The 18,740-nt window shown below is 33.6% G+C and overlaps 1 protein-coding gene across 2 annotated transcripts in view; it reads right to left on the bottom strand.

Annotated features, from left to right (window-relative positions):
- LOC143199457 (uncharacterized) overlaps positions 1-18,740 on the bottom strand; it is a 231,340-nt gene that overhangs the window by 23,945 nt on the left and 188,655 nt on the right. For both annotated transcript variants that reach the window (XM_076409293.1, XM_076409294.1), the window contains exons 8-9: positions 13,383-13,685; positions 12,218-12,577 (exon numbers count right to left, since the gene is read on the bottom strand). In XM_076409293.1, the coding sequence (XP_076265408.1) occupies positions 12,218-12,577; positions 13,383-13,685 (663 nt within the window). The remainder of the gene's footprint in view (positions 1-12,217; positions 12,578-13,382; positions 13,686-18,740) is intronic.

Below are 18,740 nucleotides of genomic sequence, written 5' to 3'. Positions count from 1 at the left end.
AAATTACAGCGCCGATACCATCAGATAAGGTGGCGGTTTAAATATCGTCCTCAAACGGTACATTTGCCTAATTAGCTATTGCCACTTTGGATATCTGCATAACATAATCAACAAAAACAGGCGCACCTCGTTAGATGCTACCCATCAACGCTCTACTTATCGGTAAAATTAGAAAAACCGCGAGATAATGAGATATTGCGAATATTTTCTTTACACCTATCAGGTGCAGGCAGAATACGAACATACACTACCGTCCAAAAGTGTGGAACCACCCTCTTTTTAGTTGTTATCAAAAATACTGCAATACAATTTTAAATAAACTTATTTTTATATTGAACAGTCTATAATTTTTAAATATCGGTTTATAATTTCAAATACTATTAGTGTTGAGACGTAATTATATTTTAATTATCTTTAAGTTTAAGAAAAATTTAATGTTTTTTTTTCTTGTATAGTTTACAGTCTAATTTATTAGGCTATTTAACTGTCTATAATACGACTATTTTTAATTAATTACATCTAATATTTTTAATTAGAATTTATATTTGTAATAGATTTTTTTAATTAATTATTACTTTAAATATGTTTGATAGAATATTATTTTACAAATGAATGTATTACTACTATTCTGTTGTACTTGTATTTATAGACAAGCAAGACGAGTACGAGATTAATACATCAACATGTATTTCCAAAATTAAACTAAACTACTTAAGCAAAAGTTAAGAATACACTTAAACACTAAACATGTTCGAGTGGTTTGGTTCCCTTTTTCCTGATTTCTGCTCTTGATGTGATTTAGCAACGTTTAGGCTATCTTGGATCACTAACCAGTACAGTACAGTTTGACTTTGAGCTGCTCTGTTTGCTCTGTTTTTTGGGTAACATGATGTTGCCAGTTTAATCTACCATCGAGATATATTTTGAGGTATTTCGCTGATTCTGCTTGAGGAATCGGGCATCTGTTAAGTGATATAGTTAGGTACTTGTGATTTCGCCGCAACGCAAAATTAACACGGACAGTTTTGGAGCTACTAAGCTGTATTTTCCAGTCTCTAGTGCATTTGTAGATCCTGTTGACTGCTATTTGTACTTTTTCTACAGCTTTAGGCAGAAATATAACTTTTCCTATGATAACTGCGTCGTTGGAAACTGTCCCAAGTACTGTTTCTTTTGTTGTTGGGATATCAGCAGTATAGAGCAGGTACAGAAGTGATTCCAAGAAAATACCCTGGGGAACTCCAGCTGAAATAGGTTTAAGTGTTGATAGTACTTGCAAGTGGATAGTACTTGATGATTGATCATTTTGTAGATTAATCACAAATGCCATGTCCAAAAGCTTGTGAGATGTCCAGGAATATTGCAGGGAAATATCCTTCTTCGAATGCCTTTTCAATAACCGTTGTTACTTCGTGTACTTGGTCGATTGTCGAGTGGTGATTTCTCAAAAACTAAATATATTTAACTAAATGTTAATCTGAGGTTCGTTGTCTTTAATTTTAATTACCTTATTGTCTCCAAATTTCTTAACGGCAGTGTATTTCCAACAACGCCATATCTCAGTGTCATAAACTGATAGATAAACGACCCCCATAATTTTAGTCAGACTGGATATCGCGAATGTTCAGATGTCTGCGATGGCAACCGAGCAGATATTTCTGTGTTTTAGCGGCCGTTATGTCTTTGAATGTTATTTTCGGAGGAGCTTGCCTCTTTCGAAATCAAGGGACGGACTCAAACCATCCTCGATCAATTTTGAAAATTAAATCGATAACCCGGGGATGATTCATGTTAAGAAATTTTCGTAATTCTCGGTTGTACGACTTCATCTTTTCGATTTTTCAGCTACGTTATTTCATATAAAAATAGACCACAAAGAAGCGGGTTCAAGAGGTCTTCTGAATCACGTCAGCGTTCTCACGCAGCAGTATGATCTGCTTGCTGTCTTGCCCAATAAAAGATCTTTTTTAACCAAAAGTTTCAATGAATTTTTCCCTTTGGGGTAAATGTTTAGGAATAGTTATTTTTGTGAGATCTAAATGAGCTGTAAACTGTTCTTGTCACTTTTGTGACTGCTTAGTACTGAAAACTAAATTAATATCATTAGTTTTGTAAAAGAGTAATGAACAATGCATACATTTTTTTAGTTAATGAATATATATTATTTATTAAATTGTTATTAGCTTGAATTGATTTCTCATTATTCATTGTCAGGTCAGTTTAATATTGTTCTATGATTAGAAAAGAAATATAGTACACAATGTATCTACATACTGCAGGCATTGATTGGATGGCGAACCTAGTTTGTGAAGTTTTTAAAACTATAAAAGTCCTAGTTTCTTTCTAAAATGATTATTTCAGTTACAGTTACACAATATAGCCACCATCAACGCATAGTTTCCGAGCAAATTTAAGTTATTTGCCTTAATACACCCTAGTCCAATTTTTTCGCTGATCTTTTCTTTCAGTTAGTAGCACATTATCGATTTTTTAAACATTTGAAGCGCTCCAAAAAGTGTATGATTAGAAAAGGTGACGTCAATGTTTCGTAGCGCTACTAACTGGCATTGGATTGAATTTGAATGACTTGACTTGAATGTTTAAATTTTCTGAAAATAAATCCTTTTTTAAACATATGCATTTTATATCATATGTCTTTCTATATAAAAATGTCGTTGTTCGTTGTCGTGGTGAACTCTTAAACTATTGAACCGATTTTGATCAAATTTTGAACACTGTGTGTAATTTGATCCAACTTGAGAGATACGATAGTTTATATCTCAATTTATAGTCGCATATTTTTTATTCACAAATTATTTGTTTATTATATGACAGCTATAATTATCTACGAGTTTCATAAGATTCTAACAGATGGCGGTGTAAGGTAGTTTATCGACCGAATTGTGCAAATATCCAATAAAGGGCACTATGTTAAAAGACCAAACGTTTCATTTATGCTAAAATGTATGCAACGTATCAAACTGCCAGACAATATCTGCAGTGTCGTTTACGCAAATAATTAATTAATTCACAGTATCTTCCCAGGCATACAAAATAATTATTTGTATTCTAATTGGCTCAGTAATTGGGCTGTTTTGGCAGCCAAAAATCATGATATTAATAAAATTAACTTCCAGATACAATGGTTGTTGCCAGGCCATGTGATGCCTAGATAAACGCGGAATGCCACCACATAATTTTGGGTCGAACATTGGTTCACGTATTATTCTTCTGCGTAATTTCAATCCACATCGATTGTGCAACGGTATACGCTAGGGGATCAAAAAGATTATCGAATCAGAAATTCCTGCAGCAACCACTGGAGTGGAGGAGTGGTCCTGTTGCCACGTATTCCAATGATACCGTCAGCATCTACGATACCCTTCTGAAGTCTCAAGGCCAAACAATGTCCATTTGCTGTTCAGAATTGGAAAATCCATTGAATCCAAAAATTAATCGAATATAACAAGCAAAATTTCATGTTGATTTGTGCTTAATATCAACTCTAGGAAATTTTTTATAAATCGTTTATACATTTTGACCTCAAGTTCAAATCTCAATCCTGTTGATTTTAATACCGGCTATAAACGCTCTCGTCTTTATTCGTAAATAATAATTTGACCGTATTGAATAGTTTACTATAATGTAATTTAAAGTATACCTTAGCTGCAGCAACGCTACTTATGGGACTGCTAGTAATTATCAATCAATATTTTTCTGATTATTTATTACAATTGTTGAAACTTAGTTTGAAAAACTCAACAACTGAGTTTGGTCCTGTGTAAGTAATACTTTGGGGGTTCACTAACTGCGACATCACGACTTAAAATAAGATTACAGATGAGAGTGGCTCGCTCGCTTCGTCGCCATCTTGCCTCGCGGTCGTCTTTTTGTCATTCCGGCTTTTGGCCGAGAAGTTGCAACTGTCGTGTAGGTGTTAAGAGTTATACACGCCTTTATGTACTTTTATCTTGCTGTTTATTTAATCCTTTAAAAATTACGCTATATAGGGATGCAGAAAAATATCGATATATCGATATTTTTTCAAAAAAATTAACTATATTTCTTAAACATTATAAAAAACCATTTAATAATTGTTTATAAATTGTTTAAATTGGTACTTTATTTTAAATGCTTAATATATTTTGGTACTTAATTGTAAGGGTTTAATATATTTCGACAACGATATATCGATATTTTTCTTGGTGACCAACACCCATATTATATTATACAAGGGTCACTATAGTTATAAAACAAATAGTTAAGCTGTGCATATATATTTTTATTGTTTTTCAAAGTACTCGTCACGATGATCGATACACTTTTGCGTACGCTTAAACCAATTTTCAAAGCATTTATTCCATTCCGAATGAGGTATCTTCAAAACATGATTTTTCAACGCTTTAATAGCTTCTTCGGAAAATCGTTGACCACACAGTTTATTCTTCACGGATGGGAACAAAAAGAAGTCATTGGGTGCCAAATCAGGGCTGTGCGGCAGGTGACCCATCAATTCGATGTTTTGCACAAATAGTTCCTTGTTTGAGAGCTCGCATTGTCATGATGAAGAACAATCCGGCGTCTCTTGTTTGTTTTCCTTATTTCACCGAACACTTCTGGCAAACAAATGGTTGTGTACCAATCAGAATTTACTGTTCTACGATCACCTAGAGGCACTGTTGTAATATGACCAGTTTTTCCGAAGAAACAGACCTCCATTTTCTTTGAAGTGCCTCGTACGCGAACAACTATTGTTGGATTTGGTTCATCTTAGAACACCCATACAGTCGACTGCTGCTTATTTTCGGACTCATACGAATATATCGATGATTCGTCACCGGTCACGATTTTATAAACGTCCTTCGAAGCACCGCGATTAAATTTCTTAAGCATTTCTTTGCACCAATCGACAGGAGCCTATTTTTGAGCGATTGTCAAATTGTGTGGGGTCCAACGCGAACATAACTTTCGCACAGCGAAGTGTTCATATAAAATCGCATATATGTTGGTGGAACTAATGCTTAGGGATGCCTCAATCTCACAATAGGTGACATGACGATCTTGCTTAATTATTTCGTATACGGCATCGATGTTTTCTAGCACAACAGCCGATTTTGGACGACCTTCACGAAACTCGTCGGACAGCGAACCAATTGAATTCACTAAACCAGCGATACACGGTGGTTTTTGATGGAGCTTCATCGCCAAAAGTCAAACTAAGTTGTTTGATGCACTCTTTTTCCCATCTTTCAGGCAATTTACGGATTCCATGCCGAAAGAACGATGTATCTCTTGAGGTTATCTACGAATCGACCCATTTTTTAGTATCTTCACAAAAAGTAAACCGCTGCTCAAACAGGTACTCATATATCAGAACAAGTAGTAATCAGAAGGAGCAGAGTCTGAATAATATGGAGGATGGAGTAGCACTTCCCATTTTAATGTTTCCAAGTATGTTTTCACTTGTTTTGCAACATGTGCTCGAGCGTTGTCACCAACATTATTGAAGAATATTGAACATAATTCATCAACGAATTAACTGTAGTCAATAGCGATATCCATTGATACTTCATTAGGCTTTAGCAGCTCATAGTACCAAGCCAATACCACCAAATACAGAGCATTGGCTTGAAGCCATGAACATTCGGGTTTTCCGTTGATAGTGATGCATGACCAGGTTGTTCCCATAATATATTTTGCTTTGAATTATCGTTATGGATCCACTTATCATCACTAGTAACAATACGATGCAAAAAACCAAAGCTATTGGAGCATTCCCCCGCTTTTCAAGCTATTAGGAATATTTTATTGTATCACTCCCAACAATGTTGCATATTCTTCTTGCATTTTATAGGGATCGTCATCGAGTAATGCCTACAAATCTTTGTCTTGGTATAATTGCATTCGGTGTCAAAATCAACAGTTTTAAAATGCCGAAACCAGTATTCACATGTTGAAATCGATGGAGCAGAGTTGCCAAACCTTCATAGAACCTTCGATAATATTCTTCCGCCTTTTTCTTGAAACTGAAGTAAACAAGTAAAACTTCCCGCAAACGCAATTTACTCGGTACAAACTCAGACATTTTTAACACACTAAAATAGTGTTTTGTTCATGATTTAACGAAATTACACATACTGAAAAGCGAAGTCTGTTAGTGAGTACACAGTAACACCGTTTGTTGTAAATCCTTTTAAATTATATTATAAGCCTAATAAATAAATTATAACCAATTATTTTTCTATTCTTATCCAAGTAAAGTTTTCAAAAAATGAAACTCGGAAAAAATGGTGGGGTCTTAAAAATATTTAACGTCCTAGCACTGAAACAAAAGACAATTGCGAATACGTATAAATTAAAGGTCAAATAATTGGATTATAAAAAGACAATACAACGACCCTTATCCCTCCCGATTGTCCCTTCGTCGTCCGTCCTTCCACGTAATACTGCGAGGGTCGCGTATGAAAGGGTGGTTACCCTTTTATATCCCCTAAGCGATTTGGCTGACATAGGACGTGACAATTGCATCAGGAACTTTTTTTCACACTTCGCAATACATACACACATTCGTACTTTTCTTCGGCTCGGTATATATAGGATTTTAGGGTAGCAATGGCTGGGGGGTGGGAATACTAGTGTAACTTATTCCACGTCATCCAACTTTGTTCCAACTATGTTCATATTAAAACCCTGTCATTATAGTTTACGTTTAATTATGTGTCATTTTGTTGAGGTATATACCAAGCGTGTCGGTAAATGTTTTCCAGTTTTTATAGTAGAATTTTCTAGTAAGTGTGAAATATTATGATTTGATACATATGAAATTTTATTCTACTGATATCAGTCTTAAAACTTGTTCGTTACGCCAAAATAGCCGCGTTATATGTACAATGTGGAGCAAAAGCCCCGCTAAAATTTTGATTGCCAACAACTTTGCTCAAAGAAAAGATAACTAAGTTTGGTTTTTATAAAAAGTTTATTTGGTCATAACATTTATTTTTTCGTTATGATTGAAAAATTATATCGGCTAAATGGTGACCGCGATTCGCTATGCAACTTTCGGCTCTTTTTAAGGCATTTGTCATGACATCGTGCAACTTCTGAGGATGGATTTCTTCAATTTCGTGACGAATACTGTCTTTAAGATGTTGGATCGTTTGGGGCTTATCCACATAAACTTTTGAATTTAAAAAACCCCATAAGAAAAAGTCTGGTGCTGTTAACTCCGGAGATTTGGCTGGCTAGACTAAATAGCCACTTTGCGAAATTACTCTTCGTGGAAAAATGTTATTCAATAATTGAATTGTTGAACGAGCTGTGTGCTGTGGCCCCATCTTGCTGAAACCATAGGTCCTCTAGTCCTTGTCTCTTGTCCATTTCAAGCACAAGAAAATTTCGAATTATGTCTTGGTACCGTTCAGCAGTAACAGCAACTACAACATCTTGGTCATTTTCAAGAGGGACCAATGATGTTTCCAGCATGAATACCACACTATATGGTTGTTTTTAGTGGATGCAATGATGTTGTATGAATTAGTTGAGGATTCTGTGTTCCCCAAAACCGACTGTTCTATTTATTGACGTTGCCACTAAGAAGAAAATAGACTTCATCGTTCATTATCAATTTAGACGAAAAAAATTAAATAAATATTGTCACTATTTCTGCTCGATCTAGTGGCGTATATTTATACAACACTAAAAAGAGAAAAATAAAATATAACTGACTACAAAAAATAAATAAGGAACTCACTAAAAAGTAAAAAATAATCAAACCTAGATTTTTACACAAAAAAAATTTAAAATAAGATATGTACATAATAATGGTTGCAATAACTAAATAAAAATAAACAAAAAACTTATTTGACCTATCTACTACACGTATTTTATATTCTACTATATACACACAATTTAGCTTAATACCCACCTAAAGCTAATACCAAATGATCACTTTCAAGTCGGTGCCGAGCCCAAAGAGTTCAAAACTAATAACATAATTTTGTGACAGATACAAAAATTTAAATTACCAACAAATCTAAATTAATATAACTGTTTGAGTTCCGCAATTCAAAGTAGTCAATTTGTAGTAGTTAAAATAATATTGTAAATAGATAAATAGATTTAGGTAGGTATTAAGCTAAATTGTGTATATAGTAGAATATAAAATAGGTGTAGTAGATAGATTAAATAAGGCTTTTGATTATTTTTAATTAATTATTTCAACGATTATTATGCACATATTTTATTCTACAATGTTTTTTTTTGGTTGTATTAAAAATCTAAGTTTGATTATTTTTAAATTTTTAGTGAGTTCCTTATTTATACTTTATCTCCGCATATCCGATTAGGTTTAATGAAAAACTATGTCAAACTAATGAACAGAGAAGCTCTGCCTTAAATGCTTAAATGCTAAAGTTAAGTAAGGTTGGTCATCTTGGTTGAGCTGCAGACATGTTAACTTAGAGAATTCTGCATAATGCTGAAGAAAAGGAAGCTTGGGAACTTTATCAAGGGAGTTATACATAGATTTATAGCGAGCAAAACTTCGTTGGTTCTAGATCCATTAAATGGTGGAGTCTTAGTGGTTGGAAATCAGCATGAACAAACAACCAAGAAATTTAAATAAAATACAAAATATACACAAAATGAAATACATTAATCCAAATCTGACAATACCGATTTTTTCGAAATATAAGTTACAATATACGCCAACCAAACTAGAAAGCCAGAAGATTTATAGCTACGATCGATATGGACCGGGACGACCGGCTTGATTTGGACAATTTGGGCTGACGTTGGTTAGTCGCCAAAATGGTGTTATTTAACCCCACTAGATTTTTCTTGATTAGCTTTTTGAAGTCGCAGGTGTATGATAACGATTCAGAGAGTAAGAATGAGTAAAACTATATAGTTTTGTGTTGCCTGAAAAACACACCTGAATAGAAAATAAAACACAAATCTACCGAAGCTAATTAACTTACGTATGTCAAAATAGTGAAGGTGAAATAATCAAAGAAATGAATTGACAGAATTAGGAGACAGAACTGACCTATCACCTATCAAGTTATAAATGAGTTAAAGTTGAAAATGGTAATCATAGAAGGCTCATGCAAAATATGTCTTAATCATTTCTTTTTTGTTTCTAATTTGTTACACAACAAAGGTGATAAAATGGAATAAGGCGCCAAAAATAACCATCAAGGGTTATCAATGACTTGCCATATTACACGTTTATTTTTAAAGCGCATATAGTTTAATATAAACAGTAGCTATATATATATTAGTGATATCGTATGTCTGACTGACCTCTTTGCTCCAAAATATTAAAATTATTTAAATTTAAAAATATATTTGTGACATTTTTATTTTGCAACGATATTATCGCTGCTTATATTTTGAATAAAGGATTGTTTCTGAAGATATTCTTGTTTTTAATCACCTACATTTTATCCACAAGGTTGCTAACGATTATGATTTAATTGCAATTATTTTTTATTCAACCTATTTCATCTTCCTTTGTCGCAGTAATCTATATCACCCTCATCAAACAAAAAAATCGTAATTTAATTTTTTATCACTAGAGCTAAAAATCCAATCTAACAACTGTCATGTTCATCCCCTACTGGGCGCCTTTTTTGCCTTCGTCCTTCCCATCCCCTGCCATAAATACTAAAACCGTCAGATCATTTAAAAAACGAACGAAAAAGACGTCCACCAGGGCCGGGAATTAATTTAGAAGGATTTGGAAAAAATAATTTCGTTGTCTTCTCGTCTTTTTAAAAGCGAATCTAATTCATATACATTTCAAATACTAATCAATGATATATGTACCAGATAAAACCATATTTTTGCAACTATAGGACTTTCTGTAGAAGATTATTGGAATAAAAACCGAGTCAAATTGACGAGTGTCTTTTGAAACCAATTCCACATCATCAAGAGAGTTTTCCACTGTTTTCCGAACAGATGGTAGCTGGACGGTGCTAAGTCTGGGTAATATGGTGGATGCATCAAAACTACCTCGACAGTTTCCGTCAATTTTTGTCGTGTCAAGACGATGCCAGTGACCGAGTGCCAGTTCTAGACTGTAGAGAGTCGAATTAACGGTTTAGTCGGGCCAGGATAGCTCACGATGGTCAATTATCTTACAATCCCATCCCTCAAGCGTTTCACAGCTTTCAACAGCTTCGAAAATGTCGAATTATGACCCAACAAACTACTGGAGATTGTATGTTTCCTATTTAATTTAAAAAAAGTGTTGTTATAGTCAACGCTTGCGATTGAAAACTTTGGATGAATAATAGTACTGTTCAGTTATGAGCTATATAATTGAAAAATATCGGTTATAGTGAAAATATCTCAATTATGATATATATAGTCAATTCAAAGTTTTTCTGTACATACGTCAAGATGTTTAATGTATTGCCTACCGTAATTTGCAAATTCGCTTTAGAATCTCAGACAATATTTTCATTCTCATTTTATTCTAGTTAAAAAGAAACACAATGCTGTCTGATTAGTTCGAACACGTAAACGAATGAGCCTGTCAAAAGTCGTCCGGTTGGCAGACGTATGCAACATTCTTGACAGCAATAGTTTATAGGTTATAACTCTAACCTATAAACACTATATAATATATGTTATTATATCATATATGATAATATATGCTATTAAAAAAGAAACAATCACATTTCAATTGTAGTTATTATAAATAATCACAAAACATTAATCAATAAAAAGCTAACAAAAATGTATCTTTGTCATATTCTTTTATTTTTTAATGATAACGGAAACATTCATCATATTTATCACAATAACAAGTCAATTGAAAAGTCCACGGTCTGACACATAGATGGCGCTACTACAATTAAATCTGAAAAAAATAAATATGTCTGTTAGTTAGCCCTAACCCTCAAAAGATGTGTGTATAAATTTGAAAGATGTCGGATGATTAGTTTGTGAATTATAGCATTTTGAGTGAAGCAACTTTTGTTATAGTGAAAAAATGGACAAAAGGAATTTTGCGTGTTGATAAAATATTGCTTTTTGAAGGGAAAAAATACAGTTGAAGAAGAAACTTGGCTTGATGCCGAGTGTCCAGACACTGCTCTAGGAAAATAAATAATCAAGGATTGGTATGCTAAGTTTAGACGCGGTGAAATGAGCACCGAAAACGGTCAACGCAGTGGACGCCCAAAAGAGATTGTTACCGACGAAAATATTAAAAAATCCACAAAATAATTTTGAATGATCGTAAATTGAAATAGAATGAAATAGCAGACACTCTAAAGATATCAAGTTAACGTGTACATCATATCGTTCACGAATATTTGCGTATGAGAAAGCTCTGTGCAAAGGGGGTTCCGCGCGAGCTCACTTTTAACTAAAAACAACGACGAGTTGATGATTCGGAGCAGTGTTTGAAGATAATCAAGCGTAATAAACCCGAGTTTTTGCGCCGATATGTGACAATGGATGCAACATGGCTCCATTATTTGACTCCGAAGTCCAATAGACAGTCATCTGAGTGGACTGGACACGATGAATCCGTTACAAAGCGTGGGAAAACACAACAGTCGACAGGCAAGATTATGGCGTCTGTATTTTGGGATGCGTATGGAATAATTTTCATTGACTACCTTGAAAAAGGAAGGACCAACAACAGCGACTATTACATAGCGTTATTGGATCGTTTGAAGGCCGAAATCGACAAAAAAACGGCTGCATTTGAAGAAAAAGAAAGTGCTGTTTCACCAAGACAACGCACCGTGTCACAAGTCAGTGAAAACGATGCCAAAAATCCAACAATTGGGCTTCGAAGTGCTTCCTCATCCATCGTATTATTCAGATGTGGCTCCCAGCGACTATTTCCTGTTTTCAGATTTCAAAAGAATGCTCGCTGGGAAGAAATTTTCGTCGAATGAAGAGGTGATCGCCGAAACTGAGGCCTATTTTGAAGCAAAGGACAAATCATACTACAAAAATGGTATCGAAAAGTTGGAGGGTCGCTATAATTAGTGTATCACCCTTGAAGGGAATTATATTGAATAAAAAAAACTAATTTTGCCAAAAAAATGTGTTTTACTCTGGTAGGCCGCGGACTTTTCAATTGACCTGTTAAAATCATAAATATTCTCAAGAATTTCGAAATTAATTAAAATCTCTAGTATATATATTACGGCCAAAATGAGCAACAACAAAAAATCATCACAGTACTTACCAGGTTCATTAGTGGGACTGACACGGGAACTTTCGTCAACTCGCTCGTCTCCATCATCATCCCCTAAATCGTCCTTGCTGTCGTCAGCCTCTGCTTTATTGAGAAACTGCTCATTCAGTGGGTTATTGTTATCGGATTTCTCCTGGAGGTTCTTTAGCTCGTCATTGATGCACTGTTCAAGGATGCTGCTGTCCAGGCCTTTACTGAAACCGAATCCGAACGAATTCGTCTTCTCCACGGGCGAGAAGGCGTCATCGACGGAATCTATGTTGGTTTCCGGGCCCAGATCGTCGTCCGAGTTGATGTCTGATGTTGATCGTTTGGTGCCATTGGATTTCTCACTCGCAAAAAAATCTTCACCTAAATAAGAACAACGTGTCAGGAAGAATATAAGGCCGGAGAAAAAGTTATTTCGGTTTTTTTTTCTTTAAATTTCTTTCGTCATATTCTGACTTGGAGGTAAATGTTTAAGTAAATATTAGACTCAGAAATTCCTTGTTCATATTCATTCTGAAAATTACGTTGAAAAGTCTATAAAACATCGAGGTAGATCGGTACATTTCATCTCGCGTTATCATTACAGAACTGGAAATCGGTCATAAAACAGTTTTGAACCATCCACATAAAGCTAGATATTAAAACAAACTCGTTACTTTGGGTTTCCTTTATGTTTATACAAGTTTCCTTTTATGAAAGAAAAAGAAATCGAGTCATTTTTGAAACAAGTGATTATCAGAGATCCAAACTGGATCATGTACGGTAATAATGTGTGAAAAAGATAGTGGTCAAAGCCTGGAGAAGCTTCAGAAAGATCTTCAAATCCCACATTGATACTAATGAGGGTTGGGAAGGAATTGTTTCATGAGCATGCTAAAACCATTCATTACATTCCTTACTGTCAACAACTAACGCAATTGAAACAAAACTACAGCACATATAGCTTTGGTGCCTCGCTAAAAAGCAGAGGGAGATTGGCTGTGAAGTTTTAACGTATACATCGTATAGCACTGATCTTGGTCCGTTTGACTACCATTTGTTCCAGTTGCCAGAAAAATTCTGAATGGTATAAGCCGTCTTCAAATAAGACTTGGTTCAATTTATAAAAAAAAAATCGAAATGAATTTTCCCCACTCAATAAACATGGTATTGGCGAAAGTGTGTTCACCTGATGATTTGAAGTTATCGGTCAGGTTTAAGAGGAGTCCATCGTTGTTCTTCTGGAGGTGTATGTTGTCCGTTTCCAGGTTTTTAATGGTGCCGTTGGAGTTGGTGAAGGGATTATTGGCGTTGTCCAGTTCGGTGTCCATCTTTTCGGTTGATTGTGAAAGGTTCCTGGTGGCCCAACGGTGGGCCTCCGCTGCTATCTTGTGCGGGTCTTTCAAGAAGACCACTATCACGGAGATGTTATCTGTGGAGCCTTGGAATTTGGCTAGATCCACTAGTCGGCCACTGATCCGCTCGGTATTATCTATAACAATAAAAACAGACGTTAAATTCATCTTGAACATCGACATCTTAAATATTGAACAAATGTCGTCTAACATTTAGACAATATAAATGAAATTAATTATATGATTTGCTGAATTAATCAAGTATTATTGAGTTATTCAATTAAAATTGCATTGTCGACATCTATTACTTCTGTTGTCCAATTTAAAGATTAATTAGAGATAAATAGAGAAATTTGCTGCCTATGGCCATCGGACACTTTGAGCTCCTTATGGTGATGCTGCTCCATCATATCTCAATAACCGCTTTTGATTTCAACGATTTAAAAACGACGATCTTGATGCCAATGCCAAACCCTAAAAGAACTTTTATTCGTATTTTTTATTGTACCAACTTTTCTCAATAAATCCCTTTTCAATTATATAAAATATATGTATATATAATAAATGTATGTATATAAATCCAAGCAATGACACAGATACGACATATAATATTAAATTATACCGATCAAATACCAAGATACGCTTCTTCTGATCAAATTATCCATCACAAATATCTAATGCATACCATGCAAATTGATTAGAATAATTAGAAAGCAATCAATGTTAATCTTTCTTGCCAATTAAAAGAAACCGGCTAATGATCTCGATACCCGATCGAATTTTAATGCTGCATAATCGGATAACTTGATAAATAGTCGACGAAGTGGCACTGAACTATAATACTATAATATATAAACCAATAATTTATATAATAAATAATATAAATAATAATTAAATTAGTTTTTATATATTTATCCTTTGGCAACTCTAAAAATTTGAGCTCGTTGGAATTCGTTGTTAAAATAAATATAAAAATTTTAAGTAATAAAAATATTCTATTCGCATTAAATTTATGCTCTTTCTTCCATCAAATGTCGATGGAAAAAAGTACGGTATGCTGATGTACGTTGCAAGTAACTAGGGCGAATCGTCAGTTTCTTTCACTGAAATAAGAGATATACGGCGGCCATATGCTCCAATTGGTAGAGTTTTCTATTTCATATTGGTTTCACATAGGCAGAAAAACGCCACCACTTTCTTTTTTTTCCTCGGTTTTGTACGAAACATTCTACTATTTCATTAAAGAATCTACTAATTGACATCTGGAACAGAACTATGATCTTTATAACCTGTAATTAGCAACGTAATATTAAAATATCAACATTTCAACGAGTCATAATGAAGTGAATTTGTGCTACTCAATTAAAATTTATTAATATTTTAAGAAATATATCGCTAATTTTTATTTTTAGGGCACACAATAACCATCAATTTTAATGAATTATAATTTGTTATTATTAATCCCTCGTTTTTCATTAATCCTTAAATACAATCCGTATTAATATTGATTTCAAATTTATCAGGTGCATAAATAAATATGACACTCTAAATCTTTGATGTCGTTGGATTTTAAAATAATTATTTCAGAAACTTACTTATTAACTTTTTACCTCTTTATTGTAGTTTACTTCATATTTTAATTATCAAAACAGCCTCGGGAACTACAGAGATCAACTACATCAACGATAATTATAAAATAACAGCGAAATATTTTGTATATCGAAGGTAAACTCATGTTTCTGCACGTATTTTATCTAATATCATTGTTTGATGTAATCGAAAAGCCGGAATAGCATCATATATTCGCGAGGCATGACTAATTTATGACCAAGTCGATTATTTGCGCTAAGAGGATAATAAAATTGAAACATGTGGGATAATCCATATCGGCTTAGTACTGGTACCGTTATCAGAAGAGCATCGAAACATTTTCTCTATATACGTAAACATTTTTAATCATTTGCCTTAAGACAGAAAGCTAGGAATTAACAATGGAGAGATGATACTATCATAAAAAAAATCTAACGAGATCAACGATTTAGAGTACGTTAACTTAAAAAGGGAGCATAGAGGGCCACTGTATCAAGCCACGAAGAATATTTAGACGATATTATATATCTTATATAAGATATATTTGTCAGAGATATAAAATTTTAAATAACAACAAAAGAAACATAAGGGTGTCTTAAAAATGTTTTATGTCTTGATTCAAAAAGTAGAAGAAAAGACAAAAACTTCATATATTAGCGGTCATTCCATATACGTAAAAAATGCCAACGAACTTAAAAATATTAACATATTTCGAAATACTGCAATAACAGGACATTTACTTGACAATTAGTTACAAGGTGTTAATTAGTTTCGAAAACTTTCGAATAGTTTTAAAAAACGTCCAAGACCTACTGACTCAAAGCCAAGAAAAAAAGGAAAAATAAAATCAAACGAGATCAAAAATTTAGAACGTTTTATTATTTAAAAAAATGAAATTCGCGTTTTTTCTCTAATAATTTAATTACTATTTTTCTGTTGTCACAAAAATTATCTCAATAAAATCAATCAAAATTAAAGGGGATTGAAGATATTCGACAAGAGTTGGAAAAGATAAAAATCATCACGTATAAGTCAGCCATATATGAAAAAATTAGTTATAAGGTGTTAATTATTTTAGAAAACTTACGAACAGTTTTTAAAAAAAAGTCCAAGATTTAATGACTCAAAACAAAGTAAAAAAATCCAACGAGATCAAAAATTAGAAAGTCTAATTAATAAAAAAAACTGAATGAATGAAATATGTTTATTTTTTCTAATAATTTCATTAACAATTTTGTGTTGAAATCGATCAAAATTAAAGGAGTTTGAGGATATTCGGTAAGAGTCGTGCCGCTGTATCAACACCAGAGCGCGCCCGTACCCTTGGCCAGGAGCCGTAAAGTGCATTGGTTCGATGAACTTGCCAGTCATCGTTCGTTGCAGACGATCAACAGGTGGCGGGTTTGGAGGGAACGACGCCATCGAGACAGAGGATTGGTTGGACCATCGATGGTATCGAGGCCCTTGGCTAGCAACCGTTGGGCCTTGGCTCGAGTCGCGAGAAGAACGGTTCACGCTCACTCTATAAGTCCGATCTCGTCGGTCTCCCCTTTCTATTAATTATCTGAACATAATTAGAGCGAACTTTCTACCGCACTGTTTTAAATGAATTATTACAAAAATTTTCACGGATTAGAAAAATCCAACGAGATCTATTTAGAGCGCATAACCAATTCATGAAAAAAAAAACAGAATAGGATGTCAGAAACATTATACAAATCAGAACACGATACATGCGCCAATGAGTTATAAATAATTCTCTTTTTTCTTAAGGGGGTATTGCGGTGGAGTCATCTGGTTTATACGTTCGAATGAATGAGGTTGCTTGGGAAATGGTCGGCGCTGAAAGCCGATAAAGGCCTGGGGGATCCGGTGTCGCAGACTGACTGTTGACGCACTCGAATTACCCGAGAATGGTTTGCATTGTCTGACTTCGATTTTCAAATGGAATCGTATATCATCGCGACGTTCTTCATATTCAAGCGTATATATATAAAATAAATCAAGCATTTATATTGCATGTACCAGTTAATAAATATTAGAAAAAACTAATAAAATTTGATTTAATTTATTGTATTTAATGTATTTAATTTTTCGGTAACTCTAAACGTTGAGCTCGTTGAATTTTATCCATATTATTTTAAACCAGGCCTTTAAAATTAAAATTAATAAATTAAAAATCAATAAATTAAACTTTTTTTATTATTTTTTGTATTTCTTTTTAATTTTTTAATATTATTTTGTATTTTATCTTCCTGCCTCTATATCCGAAAGCCTAGCCTAGATTTTAGGATTTTTATTATTTCTAAAATACTTGGATTTACAAACAGAATAAGTCGCCCTTTTTGAACATAGTGTATGAGAAGATTTTCTTGATTTAATTTTTTTAAATACACTCTTAATATAAATTGTTGGGAGACAACGAGTTCTGATAATTAGAGTGTTTCGAGAATAAAACGGGAATCGCACGAAATTATTAGTTTAATCCACTACAAGAAACTGCAAGTTATTTGTTGCCGTCAGTTGAAACATTGCCAGCCACTATCTGATGCAGAACCATCTGCACATAGAAAATAATTCTCCTGGGCGTCTTATAATTAATAATACACGTTTCTTATTATGCCACCTACACAAGCCCATTATCAAAACTATCGATCTACGCGTTAATAATAATTCCCCATTGTTTTCAGCGTGGAAGAAGACATAGCGTGCGAGCTATAACCTCTTCTTATAGCTTTCACATTGTGGAAATAGTTAAACCTCAATTCCTTTTACCAAAATGGAAACCAATAAGCTTACGAAGCTTTAAGTGCTTCCTACGTTTTTTAACGACTTTCTAAATATTTACATCGATTTTCGAAGGGATCTGGTTCGGGTTTTGTAAACATTAGCCGAAATTCGACACTATCGTAAACAGGACATTTCAAGAATACGGAAAAATCTCTGGTAATTTTATTTTTCTCTAATTTTTTTTAAAAAGAAATGACAAATTTTGTAATAATGTTTTTTAGTCATACAATTTGATAAATATGATAAAATCAACGAGATACAAAATTTAGAGTGCCTAACAATGATGCGTTATCGATAATCGTTTTTTATTCTTTTGTATTGTTTATCTTGTGTTTTCGTATGAATCAATACTGATTAACAAACGTTTACAAACAAGGTGAAGTACCTTATTAGTGTCAGAAATTGTTCGATATACTAAAAACAAACATAAGATATGTCCGTTGAAATATTCGATGAAATGTAAACAGGCATACGATCTAACCTAATTAAAATTCTCAAATTTCAAGTGGTTCTTGAAGTAGCAATTGAAATCTGCAATTAACCATGCAGCAGATGGTTTCGCGTAGAGCAGTTATGTTAAAACATTTTTTTGCTATATAAGTACAATAGTATGGGTTTGATTGTATTTATTCTGATTTTTTATAGGTGAACATGTGTTTTATTGAGTTGTTTATAATCACATAATATAATAAAGTTGTAGATATCTATCAAATATATAAATAGCTGTTACCTGTGAACAATTTCTTGTATATACCCATTTGTGGCCACATCAACAATATAGAAAATTAGGCTTATATCCAATGCGTTAAAAT

This window comes from Rhynchophorus ferrugineus, unplaced genomic scaffold (genome assembly GCF_030347505.1).
Source record: "Rhynchophorus ferrugineus isolate W39M unplaced genomic scaffold, kcgeb_rfMv2 rfM7, whole genome shotgun sequence".
In the NCBI taxonomy this organism is placed as follows: Eukaryota; Metazoa; Arthropoda; class Insecta; order Coleoptera; family Curculionidae; genus Rhynchophorus; species Rhynchophorus ferrugineus.
This window is presented reverse-complemented; position numbering and strand designations above follow the sequence as displayed.